The sequence below is a fragment of the Daktulosphaira vitifoliae genome, unplaced genomic scaffold, assembly GCF_025091365.1.
Source record: "Daktulosphaira vitifoliae isolate Bord-2020 unplaced genomic scaffold, ASM2509136v1 Scaffold_1, whole genome shotgun sequence".
NCBI lineage: Eukaryota > Metazoa > Arthropoda > Insecta > Hemiptera > Phylloxeridae > Daktulosphaira > Daktulosphaira vitifoliae.
The window spans coordinates 37,893,887-37,918,334 of NW_026099572.1; the positions used below are offsets into that span (position 1 = coordinate 37,893,887).

General features: G+C 24.8%; 2 protein-coding genes and 1 long non-coding RNA gene across 6 annotated transcripts; 2 read left to right on the plus strand and 1 right to left on the minus strand.

Moving 5' to 3' along the window:
- Window positions 1-2,834: 2,834 nt before the first annotated feature.
- Window positions 2,835-10,628, plus strand: LOC126895699 (uncharacterized). Of its 2 annotated transcripts, XR_007701698.1 has the most exons (4): window positions 6,211-6,661; window positions 7,025-7,267; window positions 10,238-10,349; window positions 10,434-10,628. It is a non-coding gene; the product is annotated as an uncharacterized LOC126895699 (long non-coding RNA). The 2 variants fall into 2 exon arrangements; XR_007701697.1 differs by lacking the exons at window positions 6,211-6,661; window positions 7,025-7,267 and adding an exon at window positions 2,835-2,996.
- A 2,221-nt stretch (window positions 10,629-12,849) lies between these two features.
- On the plus strand, window positions 12,850-18,442 carry LOC126895694 (facilitated trehalose transporter Tret1-2 homolog). The gene is made up of 7 exons (XM_050667862.1): window positions 12,850-13,296; window positions 13,360-13,504; window positions 15,474-15,609; window positions 16,465-16,749; window positions 16,818-17,200; window positions 17,261-17,387; window positions 17,462-18,442. The coding sequence occupies exons 1-7, from the start codon at window positions 13,289-13,291 to the stop codon at window positions 17,959-17,961; spliced, it is 1,584 nt and encodes a 527-aa protein (XP_050523819.1). The 5' UTR covers window positions 12,850-13,288; the 3' UTR covers window positions 17,962-18,442.
- A 405-nt stretch (window positions 18,443-18,847) lies between these two features.
- On the minus strand, window positions 18,848-24,118 carry LOC126895695 (UDP-glycosyltransferase UGT4-like). 3 transcript variants are annotated; one of them, XM_050667863.1, is made up of 5 exons: window positions 23,433-24,118; window positions 21,244-21,833; window positions 19,612-19,834; window positions 19,324-19,543; window positions 18,848-19,267 (listed from the first exon to the last, which is right to left on the minus strand). In XM_050667863.1, exons 1-5 carry the CDS (start codon window positions 23,656-23,658, stop codon window positions 18,997-18,999), a joined length of 1,530 nt encoding a protein of 509 aa, XP_050523820.1. In that variant the 5' UTR covers window positions 23,659-24,118; the 3' UTR covers window positions 18,848-18,996. The 3 variants fall into 3 exon arrangements, with proteins under 3 accessions (XP_050523820.1, XP_050523822.1, XP_050523821.1); XM_050667865.1 differs by lacking the exon at window positions 23,433-24,118 and adding an exon at window positions 22,399-22,527 and having other exon boundaries at window positions 18,851-19,267; XM_050667864.1 differs by lacking the exon at window positions 23,433-24,118 and adding an exon at window positions 21,915-22,080 and having other exon boundaries at window positions 18,852-19,267.
- Window positions 24,119-24,448: the final 330 nt, after the last annotated feature.

The following is a 24,448-nucleotide window of genomic DNA, read 5'->3' on the forward strand; positions in this document are numbered from 1 at the left end:
TTTAATATAAAAATGTTGACTGATTACTGTTAAGATTTTAGTAACTAAAAGGTAATAAAATAACACAAATAATCCTACTACGTTTTAACGTCTTTAATATCTTATATTAAAAACATATTTTTTATTATTTTTATGTATTCTTCTGTTCTATCGCCTTTATCCCAACTACTTGGGGTCGGCCACAACTATATATTAAACCATTTTTTAAAACAATCTCGCACATTATCTATACACATTCTAGCAATCTTTATATCACGTTTCACTACATACAATAATCGCTTTTTTGGTCTTCCTTTTGCTCTTCTTCCTTATGTTTATGGGAACAAACGTTTCCATTACCGTTCTTATAGCTTCTTATTTTGCTCTCCTCATAATATGACCAATTTCTCTCATCTTATCCACAATTTTATTGACTCTACACTTATGCTTCCTCTTATATTTATTACCTATCCTATATTCTCTATTCGTTATTTTTCCAATAGGAAAAAAGTTATTTCATATTTCTCAAGTTTTTCAAAACTTCTAAACAACCATTTTTTAGTTCTTTTATTATTATAATATTGATTGTTTAATTACTATTAGATATGCTTATTTCGTTGAAAATTAGACAAATACACTTTTGTAAATATTAACAATGTATTCTTTTTAATGTACGTTTATACATTTAATTGAAAAGGAAAAATAAACACCGTTTAAATTATCTTTAAATGTGTATTTTGTGTACTTACGTACTAAATATATTAGAAACATAATTACAAACATACTTGAAAATCCCATTATCTCTACAAATATAATGCTTAAAGATAATGCATTTTTAAGCATTCATGTTTGATATATTTTATTAAAACAAAAATCTCAATGCTAGCAATTGTTTTAATGAAGCTTTTGATTAAATGATTTTCGTTGATTGTATTCATTAGCATTTATAGATTTATAAATTCATTTTGATTAATGCACTTATTTTATGAAAATCTTGAAGAACAGTTAAATTTTATTCTATTGTGATTTTTATAAGAGGTCTAATTTCAAAATATTTACACTTAATAATACTACATTTCAAATTTTAATCATTTCGATTTCAAAAAGGATTGATCCCCTTGGGTTTAAATCTCTAGGAGTTAATGTGAATAGTGATACGATTGACAAAATTAAAACTAATCAAATTGAATCATATATGTCTTATCCTAAGACGAGCATGCAACATGAACTTGTTCAAGAGGAAATCATTAAATTAATATTTTTTAACTTCTCGTAAATTAACTATTGCTATAGGCATCATTTTTTTAGGGGAGGATCAATTTAGTAATTCAAAAATTTTCTTATAATACATCTGTGGCTATGATCCCTATTATAAAAGTGAGTGTAATAATGACTACAACATTGAACCTACCAAATAAAGGCCTTCACAATATCAAAATTCTTCATTTGTTTTTTTGAATCAAGTTCTGCCGTTCTTTTAATTATAATCAAAACTACGATTACATCTATGGGAAAAAAAATAATATACAAAATATAGCGGTTTTTTAAATTTCGGAAGGTTAGGATACATATACAATTTTTTTAGCTTTTTAACTTCCTAAAAAATGTTTAAAAATGGAATTAATTTGTTTTTGCGCAATTCATCAACTATTTATGATGCATGGATCTTAATCTTAATTAAGTGTGTAAAGATTAGTTGAATTACAATTCTATATAATTCGCATTAACAAAAAAGTATAGAGGTTAATATACTTTAATAATATTTACTAAACACTTGTAATCTATACACATGTTTATGTTTAGAGATTATCATTTTACCATCAAAATGGAAAATTACCTTGAAAACCAACGTCATCTGTATATAAAAATGATTGAACTCAGTGAACCCAATAAAAATTATAGGTAATAATAATATATCTATTAATAAATTCGGCGAAACAATTAAAACATAATGATCTATATGTTCGACTTGGCTCATACAGCATTTGATAAGTAATTGTGACAGATATAAATCTATAATTGATTCAGCATAATATCAAATGCTAAATAATATATTTATTAACAGTGGTGCATTTAGAAATTTTTTTACATGGGAGATGTCTAGATAACTTTTAGAACGTAATAGCTATTATATTTCAATCTTTTTAAAATAATTTTATTTTAACAATTAATCCAACCCAACTTTAATTATTTATTCAATGTCATAAATTTATTGTGAGTTTCTTCTATATATAAAGTTTATCTTAATTAATGGTTCTGTCCTTGTTTCAATAAACAATGCGCTGGCATTCAAAGCAAAGCTCACAACTTTAATAATTTTAATAATTTGATTTGACTAAGTATACTGTAATTTTATACTTACTAGGAAGCTCCTATATGTTAACTGTAAGCTTATGTCCTTGTTCTCATGAACATTGCGCCAGTAGACAAAAGTAAAGGTTGCAACTTGATATTACATTAGGTTAGAATATCTATGTAAACCTATTTGTATTGAGTGGCAAGCCAGGTGCTATATTCTTATTTTTATTAAATTTATTTTGAATTCAGAATATTGCATCGGCAGACAGCGCGGAAAACTTTACGGAGATATTTTTAGTGCTTCATTTTTGTCTCGGTGATTATTATGCCGCATCCTTTCGAAGCGTTAGGGTCGGCCTACCACAATACAATGTTTTTATAGATATAAATATTTTTAAATCTTATTTTATCTCTCAATAAAATGTACTTTCTCAAATAATAATAAAAAAAAATTTTCAACAGAGATAAAAATAAGGGTACATTATAAGTGTTATATTTCTGATAAAAAAACATAGAGAGTGATGAGAAAATTATATATATATATATAAATCAGTCGTAGACGTTATGTAACAAAATCGTAATATTTAAGATCACATCACTTTAGTAAATAATCATATTGACTGCACAACACGATGTGTGAAACGTTAACGCAGTGCATTTAGTACGATGGAATCAACGTTGGATTACTTAAAATATTATTATGTCACATAGGATATAATGTAAGTACAAATATAATTCATGCTTTCAAAGCACAAACAAACTATTGCTTAATAAACCATTAAGAATAATTATAAAATTTTAGAGGATATTTAATATCATTTACTCAGTGTTATTCAAATTTCGATACACTACAACTTTACCTTTATTTATTTACATTTATATTACTATTTTCTTTTTAGTTTATTTCATTCGTCTCCAGTACTCGAATTGGCCAAAAATAAGTAGGGGAGCTCAACTTAACAATTTGAAAACTGCGTCCCTAGTATTTTGAAGACCTTTTTTTTTTTGTTTACTCATTACTTTATTTAGTATTTATTAATAAATCATATTTCATTATCATACTAATATTTAAAAAAAAAAAAAAGAGGTGGTATTGTCCACCGTCCTCCCGTCACAATAAAAAAAAGTAGTTGGGGTGCGCAAAAAAATTTTAAAAAAAGTAGAGGAGCTACGTCCCCCTGCGCACCCCCTCAATTCGAGCACTGTTCGTCTCTATGTTATGTAAATTTCATTAATAATGATTCGCTTTAATTCTTAATTTTTATTATTATCATTTGTAATTTTTTGTAAAAATATTATGATTTTATTTGTTTTAAAATACTACTTTTAGTTTTTAGTTATAAATTATAAAATTTATTTATCTTCAAAAACAAATTTGATCTAAACTACATGCATCATTTTAATGCAATGGTAAAAAAAAAAATAGTATATTTTTTATTTTAGTAAGTAAGTTAACTAATTTTTAAAAGTAATATTCGATTTTTAAAATTCAAAGGATCATGTTAAAAGTTTTGGCCTATTAGATCATTTAAAATTATTTGAATTTTTTTCTAAGAAATAAATTTTATATGAAAAATCAATTCTTATGAATAAATAAATTAATTATAGATATATTGATCTACTAATAGACCTTATTATTACTTATGAAGAGATAAACTGGTCAAACGAATTTTATATTCGTATCAGAAATTTAATTTAATTTAATTTGCCAAATGTAAAATATATTAGTGAGAATTACCGTTCTATGATGTTAAATACTTTTAATTGTAAGTTATATTTTAGTTTTAATGTTTTTCATTACATTAAATAAAAATTATTTATATTATTAGTGGTATAAATAAATCACTTAATTATGTATAAAACAATTATTTGATAATATTTAAAAATTTATACTTTCATCATCATTATCAATAATTATTTCTAATTAATTAATTGAAATACTGATAAAAAATAGTTCGAAGTTAATAAAAATATCTACAAAAACTAATTTAGTTACAATTATCATTTAATTATTAGTATTATAGTTGCAACTAGAATACAAATTTTCTGAGTACCGATTTAATTTTTCCTACACATTTAATTGTATTTTTTTATAACAATATATACAAATATTATTATTTCTAGAGTGAGATAATTCGTCAACTGGGAGGGCTAAGTCCCGTTTGTTCCCCTTGTTGCATAATTTTTTAACCATATCGATAGTACGGTGAAGATAACGTAATTTTGAGAAATAAATAAATAAAAAAAAAATTTAACAAGATTTATTAAAATCTCCTAATTTTATCCGTTATCATTATAAATAGGTATGTAAATGTTTGTGGGATATATTAATATAAATAGAAATGCATACACATATGTGTGTTTTGATAGATTTTTCGCAAACATCAATGAAATATTAATTATACGACTGTGGTTGGTATATTCTGCGAAGTATTGTTATTATTAGTACTTATTGAGTGTTATAAATGTCTAAGGTTATTGCGACTTAAGAAAATGCTGATTTGCTTACAATATTCAATTTTTATCCTCTACAGTGTCTTAATAATCACAAGAGGTTATTTTAAAAGCTAATTATATGTTTATTAAAATAAGAAAAAGTATAATAATATGAGAAATTCTCTTGTAATTTGGTAACATGGACACCGTTTCACTATCTCTATATAATACAAATACGTGACAGAGTGAACTTTTAATTTAAAATTTTAAGTAGTCAAAATTAATTACTTAAAATTTATCTAAAAAAAGTCTTTTATGTTTCATGTCAATAAATAGATAAGATAAATTTATGACGTGTGTGATTTTAACATTATATAATAAATAACAGCAATTTTTTTAAATGTCCGCTGAATTAGTAAAGTACAATTTTAATAATTGTACAACTAAATTTTAATTGTTAATTATAATAATTTACAATATTTTTTTAAATTTTATATAATTGTACTAAGTAGGTATTGCAAATCATATGAGATTATATTTAATTCCATTTATACAAATAGTTTATGAATGTAGACTTATATTTTTTATAATTATCTCACTAACATTTAAATTGATTAAAGAGCAGAAAAAATGATGTAATAATTAATATTCACGTCTAACATTGTTTTGGTTTAGTTTTTTAATGTATTATCAATACCTTGAAAAATATCTATTGGTTGTGGATATTCCCACTTTATCTAAATTCTCGTTCTAATGTGTTCAATTTAATTATAGTTATATAAATTTATTGATTTTAATTATAATTTATCTGAAAATATTTACTGATTACGGTTAATGATAGCTCAGGAAATCCATCGGAGTCGGTTTTTCACTAATTTAAACGTTATTGATATTTCCAAGATATTTAACATAAGACCTCAGGCGTAACTGCAAATACGTTTTTTGTATGTTAAATTCTTTCCAACATAAAGCTATAAAAAATTAAATCACATATTTCTTGGATTATCTAAAGTTTGTTTTAAGATAACTATTATCTTAATATTTTAAAAATAATAAGTGTTGCAATGCATTTGTCTGTAAATATTATGGTAAAATTTTAGAAAATTAAATAAATAAATAATACTTAGTAAATATAAAGAATTTAATGTTTAAATAATTTTTTAATAGTCCTAATCTTTACAGACTCATATATTTGAACCACAATCTTAGTTTTTAGATAATATTTATTTAAAAGTTGGCTTATAGATATGTTTTAAATCAAAATAAAATATTGTCTTTCTAAACAAATTTTTTTATAAAATAATGTTTATTTTTTTTTCATAATATGTTAAATCATATGATAAATTTTATAAAACATACTTGAAAACTATAAAAAATAAATAATCAAGTGAAGAAGTACTTTAAAAAAATAACAAATCTTTCTAATTATCTCAAAATCTATTTTTAAGATAAAACACCTTCAAATGTCTGACGAAAGTTTTTTTTTAAAGTTTATTATAAAATAATATGTAGTTTTTACATCCTAAAAGCTTACTTTTACCGAAATATAATCTGTATGAATCCTTGTACGGCAGTTATTGTATTATCACAAATTTATTTTAAATTGTTTTTTAGCTAAAGTTTGATAGAGATTTTTTAATGTGTATAATAACATATTTCGATGAACGGTTCAGACTAAATCGTTCAGTAGCAATGACATATATGACTAAAAATATATTATAATATTTTTCGCTTGCCCACAAATGGACATTTACAAGGGTCATAACTATATCATAAATGATATTAGGTATGTAATGAACTTAAAATCATCCTGTGTTATTTATTGCAAGGGAAACGCGTGACAATATGTAGTCAACACTAGAAAAATAAGTTTTTTAAGAGTTCAACAAGAACGGAGTTGATAATCAAGTACTCAACAAAAATATTTAATCAGGTCTTTCTATAGACAGTAAGTGATTCTTAAAAATTATTAATGACTTGTTTAAAGTATCTACTTAATTTAGTAATCATCGTGAACAAAAAATAAAACCATAAAAAAAGCCAATAAACCTTATCAAAATTAATGATCATAAATAATAGTACTTTTTATTCTTTGTAAATACATGTTATAACTATTTTTGCAATAAATCAATTAAATCAAGCTACTTTTAAATTATACTTATTACAAAAGAACTACTAATATTTTACACATAATAACTAATACGTGTTCTTGTCTGATTATTTCAGTTAGTGTTCTAATTGATCTTATAAAAAATTTTGCGCAGTTACATAAAAAAATAAAATAAACTTTATTAAATTAATTTTGTTACAGAGTGATTTTCAAAATTAAATAAATGCTATATTCAGTACGGATATATGAAAATATTAATAAAGAAAAAATAATTAAAAGATATAAATTACGACAATGTAAAAAATCAGTCAATGATATAACACGGTGATAGTACCACCATAAAATTTCTCAGAGGGCTCGACTTGCTACTGATCGAGAAATATAAAAAATATATATCTACAAGAGTGAAAATGGAAAAAAATTATCAGCATTTTTTTTTTTACAGTAACTGATTATAATATTAAAGATTTTTTAAAATTAATATTTAAATTAATTTTTGTTACCTAAATCTTATGATCCTTTTATAGCTTATTTGGGTAAAATTAAAACTAAATAAATATTTACATTATAGGTAATAAATATAGTTAAAGTTCAAAATTTAACTAATTATATTTGAAGTTTTATTTCTAATCCATGGCATAAAAAAATGAATTAAACACATTTGTAAAACGCTAAGAATCGTTTAGATTAATTATTAAATTGATTATATCATATTATAACCTTATATAGTACAGTAAGTACTCGTCGAACATGCAGGTCAAAAACAATTATTCAACAACTGTTGTAAAATGGTCCTTACACTTTGAAATTTTATTTAGAAATTATGCAATTTATTCAACATATAATTACAAATTAAAATTCAATAATATTGTCTTATCTTAGATTAGGTAAAATATTTAATTGAACAATTAATTAATTAACCTATAATTATTTAGTGTGGACCTTAAGGGGTAAGTTAATTAATGAATTTTAAAATAATTTCAATATTAAGCATTTTTGTTCTTCTAATTAGATGAAAATTATTCTTGCCATATTTGAGACCAAATTGATAATATTAACATGCAAAGATTCGTTTCAAAGTTTGATCATGGCGGTATTTTTTTAGGAAAGTCATTACTAATTTTCATACATAATATGGGTTTAGCAAGTAAAAACCTGTTAAATTTTATAAATAGAGTATATAATAAATAAAAACCTTCATTAATTTGATATATAATTCATTTTATAAGATGTATTCAAATAAATTCTTAGTATATTCTATACAGAGGGATGCTTTTAACATTAGCCACTTAATTTCTCTTAGACCAATAATATTTGCATTATTTTTTTATTTTTGACTCATGTTAGGTAGAAATAGATGGAGATTGAGATGCTTAGAGGAACTTAGTACCCTTAAAATCTAAAATAAGTACTATTAGCACCATAAAATATAACATAAATCTTTGAAAATTGTAAATTGTTTTTTAAAACATTTTTAAAATAAGTTATTATATGTATCCAATATAGAAATAACCTAGTCACCACAATAAAACAACATAAAATTTGTATTATACGATATTTATAGTTAATTGTGGTCCCCATCCGATAGCCCACAGTGTCTATACGCCTACAGTTAATATCAAATTAATACTAAATTATCTTATTGTCTGCCACTTAAATATTTGTTAATAATATCAAAATCGGATAAGTACAATGAAAAGTAGCAGGTATTCTATATAAAATGAGCGAGCGTCTCCAGTAACTAATTCTAGCTCTCCTAGAGTTTCGGTAAATTTCCACATTTACTTGTTGACATAAGGAAATAATAAACAAATATTTTATACAGATTAATGGATTTAAATATGTAACTAACAAAGATAAAAAAATTCCCAAAAAAATCTTAAAAGATATTGAGTGGCAAGTGTAAAAAGAGTCACTCTGTGTACAGAGTATACGATTAATTGAAGTCCCGTTATAAAATACACAGCTCTTACAGTGTCGATTTTGATGATATATCCGTTAAAAAAGCCTGCTGTTTTTTTCTTTAATGACTTATTGTGAGTCGCCCTTAAATTTCAATTAGAAAATATCTCTAAACGGTCTACGTCGCGCTTTCTTTCTGAATGTCGTCTTGTTCTATTTCAGCTCAAACTTAATCGAGAGCTGAATCACAACTTTATTGGTTGTGTCGAGAAACATCTCTTTTGCTCATAAAGAAAGTTCACTTTTAGCATGATTTAGATATAAATAGATTACAAAAAAAAATTGGAAACATTCTGTTTTGTAATGCTTGGAGATAAATTTGTACGATTTTAATTTTACAATGAGATTAAAAAAAAAATTATTCGTAGTGTATTGAAAAAAATGACGTTGATCCAGTTAATTGAATATGAACATGTGATTATTAAAGTAATATAATTTACGTAGTTCATCAGGAACAAGGTTATATTTTAAATCTGATAATGGAGAGATAATATAAATTTCATTTCATAAAATTATCAAATAAAAGTGTAGAATTCACTGAAAATTTAAATAAATAAATGAGCTATTTTCGTTTATAATGTAGAAAAGTGAGAATCGACATAAACCCTGAAATACTAGTATGTTTGCATATCAACTATAAACAAATATGATTAAATTTAAATTCAAAAAAGGTATTAATAACAGTTATCAACTTCACATTCCTAACCAAACTTTCGTATTTGAAAATAAGCATTTAACATAGAACAGTATATTTAAGGGAGACAAAGGCAAATCTTAAATTAATAATATTTTATTTCTATAAGTATAATGGTCAAAAAGTTATTGTTATTTTAAGATAGTTTAAAATAAAACTGCTTTTAATCAAATCAATAATATAAACTACATATACTTAAACTTGGGATCGTTAGGTTAAGGTCGTTTAAAATGATAGCATGTATACAGAATGATCAATTTTGGCAAAGACACTAATTTTCTTAGAAACTATTGAAAATTTTAAATGTTCGTAAAGAGAAAAATTATTTGATTCAAAAAAACTCTACAACAATATGTGATAAAAAAATTTTAATTTAATTTTTATAATCCCTATTTTTACCTAATTTAATAAAAAAAAAAATTACTAACAATTTTTTTTAAATTGTTAAGAAATTTTAAAAACAAAATCTTTTGTATTTTTTTTCTATTATATTATTAAATAAAATTAGTGGTTCTCACTTAGGAAAATTAAAGGCGTTTTCACTTTGAAGGAAAAAAAATGTTTGCCATATATTATTGTTTATTTTTATTTATAAGATTTCTCTACATAAAATTAAAAATTTTTAATAGTTTCTATGAAATTTAGTGTCTTGTTTTTTAATCGTTTAAAAACTGACAACAATTTTAAATGAAAGTTAATTTTTTACCAATGAACGTTTTTTTCTTTAATATTTCTAATGAATGAATATTTCTTTTCAGACGTAATTTTTATATTATTTTATCTAACAAAAAAAATGTCTGAATAAACGACTGAAAAGGTGTGTTCTTATTAATATTTTGTTATGTACTTCAACATATTACTTAAAATTCTGTAAGCAGACAATTATAACATTAAATTAATGTCTAAGTGAGTACTATTCATCTGTTTTTAATGTCACACAAAAATATTTTTCAGACATCACGTGGCATATCATTAAGGACGTATAACCATCAATTTATGCTTCAAAAATCAAAGGCCGTATAAAATGGCAATCTTATTATGGAATGTAACCGTAATTGTAACTAAGTGAATAATACGTGATTAATAGTTCATCTCATAATTATTGTTTTCCTCAGAATTTTGTGTTAAATAAATCATAATTTTCCTTTATTCATTTTTTATAATATTTTTGTTTTTTACCGTCACTACAATTATATTTGATTAAAAAAAACCTTTACATTTTAGTACTTCTATAAAATTTTAAACTAATTGTTTTCTATTAATACAATTTAAGAAATAATGTTTTATCTAAAAATATTTGAATTTTTTAAGATTATTTTTAAAGAAAAATTTTGCTACTAAAGACTCTTATTTTAATTCGACAATTAAATTGTTACAGTATTTTAAGAATTTTTTATGCATTTTCTATAATATCAAACAGCGGTCTGTTTTGTTGGAAAATGATAGAAATATTGCATTGATCATTTTCATGGATACAACAATAGTGTAATAATTAGGTAATCTGAAAATATGCAGTTACTTCTATCTTTTTCTTAATAATTGACTAATGTTTGATACTATAAAAATGCACAAGGAAAATTCAAATTTTAACAAACTTTAAAAAGCCATTTAACGGCTGAATTAAAATAAGAATTTGAGGTATTAGAATGTTTCTATAAAACTAATCAATTAAATATTATCATTAATATTGAATCAATGATAATTCAAACTTTGATAATTTTATAATAAATATTATAAAATAACCGAAAAATTTTAAATAAAAGTGTATCTTTTTATTTAATAAAAAAAAATTAATAATATTCTGTTTAAAATTTAGTTTAAGTGTATACAAATTGATTAAAAAAAAAAGGAAATGAAAAAATTTAGCAGACAAAATTTTTTAAGAATTTTTAGTTTTATCTGTTTCACTCTGTATGTTACACAACATACGTATATATGAAACCTTAAACATAACTGATAAAACAAAATTAAATAGTTTTATTAGCAACATTGCTAAACAGTAGATTACTTTTGCTAAGTAATCATGTGTTATACAATAAGTAATTTAAAATTTTTATCAAGTTTAAATAAAATTACTATTAACCCATATGACCAATAAATTTCGTATATCTTTAATTTTTAGGAATAACTTTGTTCATAAATTTTTTTATCAATTTATTGACCGTTATGAGTTTTTAAAAAATAGAACAAAAAATTGAGTTATTACATAAATAAATTAAATTATGTTTTCTATATAAAAGTTAAAACTTTTGAAAAATGTTTAGAAACATAAATTAAAAGAGCTTATTGATTGAGAGACCATTAAATAAGTTTTATAGTTATAGTCAATTAGTAAAATATATTAAATATTAGTTATGTATTCACCTAGAAAACTTGATGATGAAATATATTAATAATAGAATTGGCTCTGAAAACAATGTACACCGAAAGGCCAACAATATAAAGTGTTTGTACATTTTCTCCCACTTATTTAGAAGAACTTTAAAAATATTTATTAAATTTCAAGTTTAATTGTTTTAAGTTCTATAAAAAAAATAACAATTTTCTAACTGGATGTGCTATAGTTTTTGGAGTAAAATAATATTAATAGGAAAATTCTATTATGTTACCTTAAAATTGTATAGTGATGTATAATGCAATTGAATAAAAATCAACCACAATGAATTATTGTAAAATTTTAAGTGTAGCGCTGTAGTCATTTAGTCGCCACCTTAATGCTGATGTTCAACTGCGCTGTTTGCTGTTGGTTAGCGGATGGGTGACCTTTACAGGAACTTTAACAGTGACAAACACCTTAGTCCCTTGTTGGATTTTTCAACCATAATGAAATTAAGTTAGGTGGATGGCCAGTTTATAACCACGTAAAATCGTTAGGAAAAGTCGACCCTAAATAATTGAGTAGATGCTAAGAAGATGACGATGATGATTATTCAATAAGTGAACTTGGGCTGATAAATGTAGTTGTTTTGTTACTCTAACGGTAGTTTGAAGTGAACAATAAAATGTAAAGTTTTATTAGAGAATGATCTCCGAAAATAATGTTTTGTTTTTAAACCAGTTCACGAAAAAATACATTAAAATCATATGGTTTTGATTGAATACCTTCAAAACTAAGCATGGCTTAGGAGGATTTATGGACTTGACAATAAAAGGTATTTTATAATTAATTAATCATTTATGAAAGCACTAAATTGAAAGATAAGTTTTAATAAAATTTTATTTGCTCTTAAATTATTGATTTTTTTAAGTTCATTGTTGATTTTCTAGTAAACAGATTACAAATAATTTTTTATCCACAACAATAACACAAGTAGTAATTACATATCGTTTAAACTCGTAGATAAAAAAATGGAGACGAATATAAAAAATCGACCAATTCAACGATACAAGACAATGCACGTGAACACGCGTAAGCGACATGACTATGACCTACACCCATAACGATGGGGAAATAATCACACGCGATATTATTACCATTCGGCCATCCCTCCTACCGCATAGCTACTTATACGATTGCCGGCACGCATTAGGACCAACTCTATGCGATAAATCTGAACAGTTGTTTGTTGTGAACACATTTGCAAACATCAAATTGTAGTTGTGCGCTTGGCCGCCATACGTGATTTTCGAGGAACAGATTTTTTCGAAGATTTCAATCCTAGAAATTTTGGTTTCATCGCGAGTTTACACGAAAGCTAAATCTAACTGCCGGCAAAGTTCATGGACTTCTGTTTAATGCCCATCGACAACACGCTAAAGCACGCTAACGGTCGACTGATAATTTTTTGTCTTTGAAAATTTATGTTAAAATGGTTATGTAAGTATAGTTGCGAGATTTTTCTTGTATTCAAAATATTCAAATGATTTTTTTTTTGTACAGTACGAATATGTGCAGTGCTGAAAGTATAGTTGGGTCCAAGTTATTTTTACCTGGCATCGTTAAGGCGCAAGAAAAAAGTAAACCGTTATTAAAAAACGACACTGTACAATCTCAAAAACCGAAAAAAGGCAGCTCTTACAGACAAGTGAGTAAATTTATTTAAAAATAATTTAAATAAGATTATAAAGTGAACGCATAAAAGCTCGTTAAGCTTTGTTTCATCTTCAAATTTTGTAAAATATATATCCTGTAGTATTGGTATTGTTCGTATGAACAGTTAATTATTAAATGTGTACAATGATAACAAGTATAAAAAAAGCTGTGTACACTTTAGATTAAACACACGCATTTTTCATCATGCATATTCATGGATATGATTTAGGCATATAAAATTGTCATAAATAAGACCATTTGAAATTAAATTTACTACTGTCTAACTTCTATATTGGACATTACTTTTTCCTCTAGAAGTTTAAACTTTTATCAAATTTATTGTTAAATTATTGAATCAAAGAGGCTAATTTTATTCTATATTTATTGTTGGTTTAATAAAAATATTGTTTATTAGTTATTGTTAAAACTTAAAATTTAATCAAGATTAATTTTTTAAAATTTAATTTTATACAACTATTGTTTTTTTTCTACAATCTTCATTGAAAATGTACTTTACCCCGAGATTAAGTAATGAATTATGGTGGGTAATTTTAATAAACTTTTTTTTCAACAAATAATTTAAATTTTGTTCAAAATATTGTTAAGTCTAGATCTTTAAAGAACTTAAGATTTAAATATTTGGACAATCACAAGTTTTTTAATTAAGTAGAATTATTAATTTTGTATTATTATCTGGTGAAGCATTAGTAACATATAAAAAAATCTTCAGCGATTAGTGCACTAAAACTGGAAGGTGTATTCTTATCTTTGACTTAACATTTTTTATTTCATAAAAAATAGACTGTTTATAATAATAATAACTGTTCTTTTTTTTTATTAATATTATTAGTTTTATAATTACAATTTTGGTTAATATAACTTTATTTATTTATTGGAGATTTGTAATTTGTTACTTTATAAATTATATTAAACTAATTTCCAGCTTATCAAACTAAAACAATTTTTAAAAATTTTTTCATGACACATTTAATACCTTGAAATCATAACTTTATTAATTTGTACGCAATATACCCAATTAAACTTTGATGGATATAATAATAATTATTTTTATTCAATTGAATGTTATTTAATTCAAACTTCTCAATTGAAGGAGGAGCTAAGACCTAAAAAAATTATGCACTTATTTTTAGTAGCGTTGCTAGCGTATATTATATTCGTTTATAATATTTTAATACAATAAAAATAAAAACAATGCATATCTCTAAATTTGATAATATTCATTTTTCATATAAATATTAAAAATTATTATATTTAAAAATTCTTTGAATTACATAATTTATATTTAAAAAAAATTCAAAAATACTAATTAATAAGGAACATTATTTAAAATTCAATCTGTATCATTCTTTGTCTCGAGGTACACCATAAAAATCAAGTGCTTATCACATAAGAAATATATGCTTAATTGCTTTGTGAGTCGTTAAAAATACAATAAAATACTACTATTAAGAAATTCTTTGGTTGTATACTTGATAAGTAAAGCTTAAACGTTAATTGAAAGTAAAATTTTGATGTTTAATAAAGAAAAAGAAAATATAAACACCTTTTGATAAGAATGTGTTTAAATGCACGTAGAAATGTTATTTTATTATGTTTAAAAAATGTGAAAATTTAATTCTTCAAAATTAATATTTTATTTTTTTAATGATATGAAGAGATATTAAATTTTTTCATCACTTTATAGATAATCTAGCAGGGTCGTATTGAGTATTTCTTCTAGGTATTTTATCATAGGTAATTTTTTACTACGATAGTAGTTAATTAATAATAATGTTAATTATTACTGTTTCTCAAAACTTCCATGTAAACAAATTGATGAGTACTAAATTTAATGGTTTTAAGTATGTAAACATTTCTTTTTGAGTCTACCTACCATTGTGTAATTCTTGTATGTATAATTTTTAATTCAGATAATAACTTTATTTATTTTTTTATTACAGATACTTGTAGCCCTGTCTGCTAATTTTGGTACTATTAACATAGGATTAGTTTTTGGTTACCCTGCAGTAAGTTTACCGCAACTTCAATCGCCAACCTCTCGTATATTTATCAACAAAATTCAAGCTTCATGGATAGGTATTTACTCATATTTCAATTATATGCTTCATATATAGATGTCCCATCAGGTTATGACATTTTTAATAACTTTTTTTTATATATAATTTTTAAATTTCAATAATAAAAAAATTTAGATTTTTCTTATTTTTCCAAAATTTAAAAATAATTATTTATAAGCTCTTTTCTTACATCAAATTTTGATGGGTCGATTACAACAGTAGGGTAATTATTTATCGAGTTATAAGCATTTTGATACATAGCGTGATTATGTAGCGCAGGTGGGTACGAACGCGCTAGTCTGTTTTTACCATATATACGCCGCCCCCGCTACATATTCATTCTATGCATTAACATTTATGCGACTCAATATGTACTTATCCTAAAGTTGTTGAAGATGTTAAAAGCTGGTGGGACACTCTATATGTATAATTTTGAAAATAATAATAGCAAAGAGGTGACGAAACCGTAGTATTGTTTAGTATGCAATGTCTTATAATTTGATTATTTACTACGGACAGTTTCGTTTACTATGTGATAGTATTAGAGTAAATAACGTTTTTTTTATTTCTTTATCTATAAGGTAAAAACCATTGGTTAGAAAGGGATAAAGCTATAAACTATAGTTTCTCACTTATTTTTAGTATTTGATATTATCAATGGATTTTAGCTCCTAGAGAGGGGAAAAAAAGATTATTACGTTAACGATAAATTGTATGAAGAAGAGGAGCTGTTGTGCTTGTACTTGATGATATACTATTTTCCAGTATATTTTTAATTGAGATCCCTTTTTTTAGAAAAAATTAGACTGATTGAAAACATCGGTTCAAAAATTAAAATGTTGTTTGATAACATGTTAGTTTTTAATGTTTGCAGCGAGTGTTTCACTAATTGGAACTCCTTGTGGAAGCATTTTAAGTGGTTACCTCACAGATAATCTTGGTCGCAAAAAAACATTAATTGCCACTCAATTACCAGCAATTATTGGATGGTTAATGGTAGGTTGCGCTACATCGGTAGAATGGATATACATTGGCAGATTTTTAGTTGGACTCGGATCTGGTATGATGGGTGCTCCTTCAAGAGTATATACAGCTGAAGTTTCACAACCTCATCTCCGCGGTGTACTAGCAGGATTTGCATCAGTAGGAACCTCTTTAGGTACAAATTTAACTTAACTGTAACTTGAGAAGTTCTATAGCCTAGTTTTAATATCATGGTTTATTCAGGAGTCATGTTGGAATATTTGGGTGGATCAGTATTGAATTGGGATACATTGGCGATCGTTAATGCATTAGTGCCAACAATTTCACTGTGTGTCGATTGTTTCATCCCAGAATCCCCATCATGGCTGATATCATCGAAAAATGACGAACAAAAATGCATGGCTAGCCTTAAGAGAGTTCGAGATAGTGTGTGTGATGTCGAATCGGAAGTAAACAACTTGATAGTATCCTCGAAAAATAATACAGAACCAACACTTAAAGAAAAATTGAAACTAATGTGTAAGCCAGTTACTATTAAACCATTTGTAATACTTTGTTTATACTTTATCATAAATCAATACTCCGGAGTAAATATTGTTACCTCGTATGCAGTTGACATAATTAAGGTAATGAAAATTAATTAATATTTTATTTAATCCAAAATTAAAAATAAATATATTCTTTAGGATTCTGGATCGACTATCGATAAGTACGGTGCTACAGTCATTTTAGGTGTAATTCGGTTAATATTTACAATAATAGGTTGTTCTCTGATGAAAAAATTTGGTCGTAAAACTCTTACCTACGTTTCAAGTGAATATGAATTTTATTTTACTTTTTTTAGAACTTTTATGTATGGTGACTTAACGATGAAAATTTTGCTTTAGGTGTCGGTTGTGGAATATCCATGTTGTGTTTAGGGTCTTACATGTTTCAACTTGACTCTTGGAAATCACAAGGCATGGAGTCACAGGCTACATGGTTACCTATCATGACATTATATACTTTTTATGCTGCTTCGACTATTGGATATTTAATTGTACCATGGGTTATGATCGGCGAAGTTTATCCTAATCAAATTCGTGGAATAATTGGAGGGTTAACTACGTGTGTTGGTCACATAACAATATTCATCGTACTTCAAACGTACCCTCTATTCCAAGAATGGTTCACTAAGCCGGGAACGTTCTTATTCTATGGACTCGTGTCTATTACTAGCACAGTATTTTTTTATTTTTTCCTACCAGAAACAAAAGGTAGAACATTACAGGAAATCGGAGAGTCGTTTGAGAAAAAAAAAACACCCAAAATCGTAAAAAATGTTATAATTCCTGACATTGTTAATAATTTACCAAAAAATTCATCGAATAATTATGTGATTGTATAAATAAAATAGTAACTTGTCTCCCAAACAGAAAAAATTGACATTAAAAGGAAATTTTACTTTTGATTAGTTCCTTCAAGTTTGACTATTATGTTGTATTATTTGACGTTATTATATTAGAGATTTAATGAGTTATAAATATGGCTAAAAGGTGATGATTTTCAATCTAACATATGCTTTAAGTCAGTTAAAATATTTAATTATGACTTCATCTTAAATTTCTTAAGTATATACTTTTATTAAATCTATTAGTATTTAGACATTTTAAAGACTGATCACGCAAATGACTTATTTTAGCGTGTAATAATTTTTACTGATTAATTTTTGTGTATTTAAATATGTTTAACTTTTAGATTTTTTCTTATTATTTAATTCTTCAAATTTTACATAAAATCATTTGAAAATATAATTTTGTACACAAAAAAATTGACCGTTGTAAAATGATTAATTATTATTTGTAATATACTTATTGTTAATTTGTCAATTTTATTTTTATTTATGATAAATAGAGTTTATATTTCTTAAAGTTTTGAATCTTCTTATTACTTTACTTATTTTCATCTTAAGTTACAAACTTAAATTTAAATATACTGATGGAAGATATTTCTAGCTATTATTTCTGAAAAATAATTTTGAAGAACCAAAAAATAATTTAATCTCTTATTTTGTATTAATAAATTATTAATATATTAATAAAAGTATCATTATTAACGAACAAATTCATTATTTAATAACATTAACAATAATCACCCAGGATTTTAGTTATAGAATAAATAGAACGTATTAGATAATTTACCTATCATATATCTATGAATAAAAAATAAAGTATAAATAAGATTTGAAAAAAATTTTATAAAAAATATTTGTTGTAAATTTATATTTTTGATTAAGTAAAAAACAGAAGTGATACTATTATACATTTTAAAATGATCTGAAAGAGAAAACTAATTGTAATCAAACAAACATTTTCAACCTGTACTCTGATAACATGTTTACATTAAATATTTATAGCTATTTAATAAATAGATTTCAAAACTATTAAAAGAATGCTTTCACTTTAAAAATAAATATAATCAATTTTTTTAATGTAAAATAAAATAACCAAACAGTAATTATTGAGGAAATTATTAATGTAAAGATAGTATCCAAGGAAAAATATTGGATGTCATCTAGGTCTAAAGAATTACTTTTTAGATATCCAGCTCCTCGATTTTTAATGACGTACTCAACCCAATAAACGGCTTTCTCCAAAGGAGTCATAGGTTGGTCTCTAAAGGCATAACTAAGTCTTTCCATATTTATTTTATACCTATTTATAATTATTATGAAAATCTCATTTTAAATTCGATCAAAATTAATTCTTACATCGGATTAGTTAAAATTTCTTTGATTGCTGAACTGAATAGATTTTCAGTAATTCCATCATGCTTTACTAATATTCCACACTTTTTTCTTTCGATTATTTTCATATTTAAAAATTGATCTGCAAAAAATGGGACTCCTAAAACAGGTACTGCATAATATGTTGCTTCTTCTATACTATGTAATCCACCGTGAGTAATAAAGAGTTTCAAATTTTTATGTGCTAAATAAATGTGTTAAAAAAAAAATCAATAAATATAAAATATCTATAAAAAAATTAACAATTATAACCTAAAATGCTTTGTTGAGGGGTCCAAGGAACAAACATGATATTTTCAGGCTTTTCTATACCTTCATCAGGCACCCATTTTACGATAATTTTTTGATCTAATTTTCCAAGAGCACCAATGAAACTGTACATAACGGTTTTAGGTATATCAGTCAAATTAATGTATGTGCCAAGACTAAAAAGTATTATTCCCTTGGTCGCAGAATCCATAAAAGATTGAATTTCCTAAAAATACTGAATTAAGTTATTTAATGAAGTCAAAAAAATATCGAAATATTTAATATTAATTAAAAATTTATAGTTTCAATTAAAAATTTTCAGATTTTTAGTTTTTTAATAGAAACTGTTTATAATTTATCTTGCTATTTTAAGCAAATTTAAAATTGAGTCTTTAGTAGCTGGAAGGATTAATATATTTTAGAAAAATGTGAGAGACATAAAAAACTATAAAGTAAAACGATTTTTTTTATGGATTCACTATAAAGAATTAAAAAAAAAATTTAGTTTATACATTAGATGTTGACATAACTCTAGTGTTAAACCATGCTTGTCGCCGAAGTTTAGGGATAGGTGAACATTAAGGTGGTACTTATTTTTCGACTTTGGAAATTTCTCGGTGTCCGCCTCCCAAATTTGTGTAAGTATATGTAAAAATAAACAAAAAGATATTTTACGTCAATCAGAAGGGTTTACCTCCTCGTACCTACTTGTAGTTAAAAATTGGACAATAAGAATAATTTTATAGTTTATTGCTTTTAACTTACAAGTAAAATACAAAAATTGCATTATAAGCATAATTTATTTTTCATATGCCAATAAAATTTTTATTCAACTGTCTATTTTTATTAATTTTAGATGGGGGAGGTACTAAGTTCCTCACAATGTCTTTTGTGCTTATATTTTTATAAAATGAAACAAACAATTTTTGTATGAAATGTATATTCGTATCTGCAAGCGATTGTTGGATGTAAAGTAATATCCGTAAATATGCCAATTTTGACAGTTCCACAAAAATAGTGAATTTTGTAGTTTGCTGGAAAAATAATGATGTTTGTAATTACATAACTTATGGAAAACATCATTGTCCATAATTTATGTTTTATGATTTTTTTTCTGTGATATCTCATTCACGATTTAAATGAAAAAAACTAAAAAACTACCTTTTTGTCCAATTTTTAACTTCGATTAAGTACGGATTAAGCTTGTCTGATGGGCGTGATTTCTTTTTGGTTTATTGTTACATGTATTTACACAAATTTGGGAGGTGAGACCGAAGCATTTTTAAAAATGTTACTGATATTGCCCTAGTGTCCCCAGTGCAGAAGGCAACAAGAAACCATTACCACTACATTTATCCCTTCCCAAGAAATACCAGTCCACCTTAGGGTGTTTGGTATCCAACACCCAAAAATGGATAGGAATTAAATAAATAAATGAAATAACACATAATTAATGGGTTTGGGATAAAAAATGATTGAATCTTAAAAGATATATCCTTTAAACTAGATAGTTCAAATAAAAATAAGTTTGCAATACTGAAATATGTATATCTTAAATACTACCCACAAGTGTAATTAATTAGCTACGATTATCTATTATTTTTTAATCAGTTATAATAATTAAGTGTTTATTACACGAGGTAACTTTGTAGGTGGTTTTATGTGCATGCCTCCGACCTCAATGATACCCGGCAAGTACGGTCTTGTCAGACCAACAACATGGTATCCATTTACTAACGTCAACGAAACATTTTTTAACATTGCTTCAAGAGAAGGCCGAGTTTCCCAACCCTTATATGTGAAATGTTTATGCATAATTTTTTTCATCTCGGGTAAGTAAACGATATTTTCTATGTAAAGCTGTATAATTCCACTTATAACGTTTTTTATACGCTCCATAAAAGACATTTTATCGGTTATTCTTGCGCATAAATCTGGTATGTATGAAAAAGTAGAAGGTAAATGTAACCATTTCGTGATACTAGGCCATAAAGGTGCAGGTACCAGGTTGATGACGGGAGCGTTAAATTTGTGACCCAGTGTGATCGTATATTCTTGTACAAATGATTCAACCATAATGAGATCAAAAGTATAATTTTCAGCATGAATAAAATCAATTATTTTCTTATGGTGCAAAATCATATTGGCAACATTTATTCCGAGAGACCATTTGAGCTGGTTTGAATTAAAAAAATTCATGTTGATAAGTTCCATTACATTTCTTTCTGAAATATAACGAATATTTTTAAAAGAGGAGTTAAATTATATAGGAGTACGTTATACAATGTTATATAGGAATAAGGTACCTCTAAAATATTTATGAGATATTTGTAGCGTAGATGTTAAGTTTTGCAGGTCTTTTAACAAACGTATTGAAAAGCGTTCAAGGTTACCGAGGTTAGAGAATTCATTTCAGTCCAAAAAATTTAGAAAAATTATTATCAAAATTTATTTTTTTGGTGTGAAATCACACATAAAAATTATTACAAAACTATGAAACCATAAAAAAATTTGAAAAGTATTTTAAAGATATTGATTTTTACTTTTTTTAAAATTATTTTTGTATTTTAGAATAATGAAAATATCATAAGAAATAATATATTTTTAATTTAATGAAAAAAAATATATATTTTTAATTGAGAAATCATCTAATGTTTTGTAGTTAAATTTCTTTAGTATACATATTTTCACATTAAAAATAGATTAAAGTTATCAAATATTTATCATGACAATTACTATCGTTTGAACGAATACTTGTAAACAATAATTTTCATAGAAATATTTACATACCTATAATTCTATAGGTAGTACAAACAGAATATGCTTCTTTTGTGTTTTTCTTAATTCATATTTCAATGTTTGATACCGTAAAATAAATATATGGAAATTCAAATTTTTACAATCTTTAAAATTCTACAAAATTTACTACTGAACATTAAAAATTGTTGTCAAATAATAATAGTTTGCAAATCTAATAACTTTTGATTCAATAATCACTTTGCTGAAATTTATTTATTTTCAAAAGTTTTAGACTATGTTAATCGCATATTTTTTGGTATTTGTCTTTAATAAGAATAATATATATATACATATTAGCTCTTCTGTGTAAAATATTTTAATGGATCGATAACAGCTTCAAGTAAAGTACTTATTGAACTACAAGAATTTTAATACTAAGAGTGAGGTAAAGTATGCATTATAAATATACACCAGTACGAGCTGTATCCAATCGTGTTACAAAGCAATTTTATATAAAAAATGCCGTAATGGATGAATGATCTATTGGATAAAAAAAATTGTAAAAACGAGTTAGACAGGTTAAACAGGTGACAAATGTTCTTATGTATATGCCTTTCAAGACGAAATCTTAATTACGCCACTGCATCCTCCTTACGCTGCCATTGATTAAATGTACATACTTATATATCAAATATTGTTTTAGAGCATTCATAGAATATTTTGTTTTTCATAAGAATTATGGAAACAATACTTTTACAGCATTACAAGAAAAAGATTGATTAATTTAATTGTTGAAGATATCATTTTAAAATATTCATACTTTTAGTGTAATGTAAATTCGATGGAAGTTAAAAACCTTACGATGACAAGTATGTACTGACAGTCATCGGAGATGACCATAATATTTCACGAATACTAGAAATCAAATATTGAAAAACAGGCATAATACGAAATATGAGTTCAAAAGAACTTTCCATTAATCAAAAATTAATAATTGATCAAGATAAGAAATTTTATTAACATAACGACAGGTACAATATCAAATTAATAAATATTTTTTGAAAACAGTAAATGAAATTACATACTTCTCTCTTTGTCCATAAATGGTCCAATATCAGTATAGTTACCAATAGAATTTTCAGATGGAAAACAGCTTACAACTGTAATATTGTGACCACGTATTGCTAATTCTTCAAAAAGAGGTTGGAATCCGCGAAAATGACTTTTAAACGGCATAGGCATAAATACTAATATATTTGATGCACTCGCAATTAAAGGAAAAACTATAACTAAACTCAAGTTAAAAAACATGTTTTCTTTTTTGAGAGAAAAATGAATTCTGTATTAGACTGAATAATTTTTATAACTTAAATTAAAAATTTGTAGTTTTATTTATATATTATATAAATTGTTCCAGAATATAAAGATTTCTAAGGAATAAATGTTTTTGTATCACTTTATTACGGAACGAAAATAAACATAAAATATCAAATTTATTTAAAGAGATTATATTTTAAAAATTGCCATAAAAATAATTCTATAAGGTTTAGCAAACAATTTAGATAAATAAATTTAAAGCATTTAACTAAAAAACAACTGTTTTATTAATTATTACAATATAAAACGTTAAAACATAAAATGAATCGCAAAAATTAGTTAAGTTTCAACGTACACGATTAACAGACATCTTTCAACGACTGGTATGGTCTATACATTATTTTTATCCACTAAATAAAAGAGATATTAATCGAATGATAAGATTTAGACTAAAATTTCGTAATACTGATAGAGGTTAAAATTATTGGCCAATCTTATCATGATTAATTAGCTTGAAAAGTCAAAATTTACTCTTGGAAGCAGTGGCGTAATACAAATTTTACTATTGCGTGAATTTAGATTATAACTTTTTCATCATCCTTACCAAATAAATACAATTTTTTTACAATACGATATAATCTCAACTATTATAAAAAGGATCTGGCATCAGTTTTAATTAAAATTTCTTTAAAATTATATTATTTGTGTATTGAAATTATAATAATAATAGTAAAAAAATTATTATTAAAATAAATTGTGTTTTATTTATGAAAATTTATTGATC

Coding starts and splice junctions, on each gene's coding strand:
- LOC126895694 (XM_050667862.1), top strand. Junction 16,750..16,817: donor ATCAGTAGGAACCTCTTTAG/GTACAAATTTAA, acceptor TGGTTTATTCAG/GAGTCATGTTGGAATATTTG. Junction 17,388..17,461: donor AACTCTTACCTACGTTTCAA/GTGAATATGAAT, acceptor ATTTTGCTTTAG/GTGTCGGTTGTGGAATATCC.
- LOC126895695 (XM_050667863.1), bottom strand. CDS start 23,658: ATGTTTTTTAACTTGAGTTTAGTTATAGTTTTTCCTTTAATTGCGAGT. Junction 19,835..21,243: donor CACCTACAAAGTTACCTCGT/GTAATAAACACT, acceptor CAGTATTTTTAG/GAAATTCAATCTTTTATGGA. Junction 19,268..19,323: donor GAAATTTTAACTAATCCGAT/GTAAGAATTAAT, acceptor AATTATAAATAG/GTATAAAATAAATATGGAAA.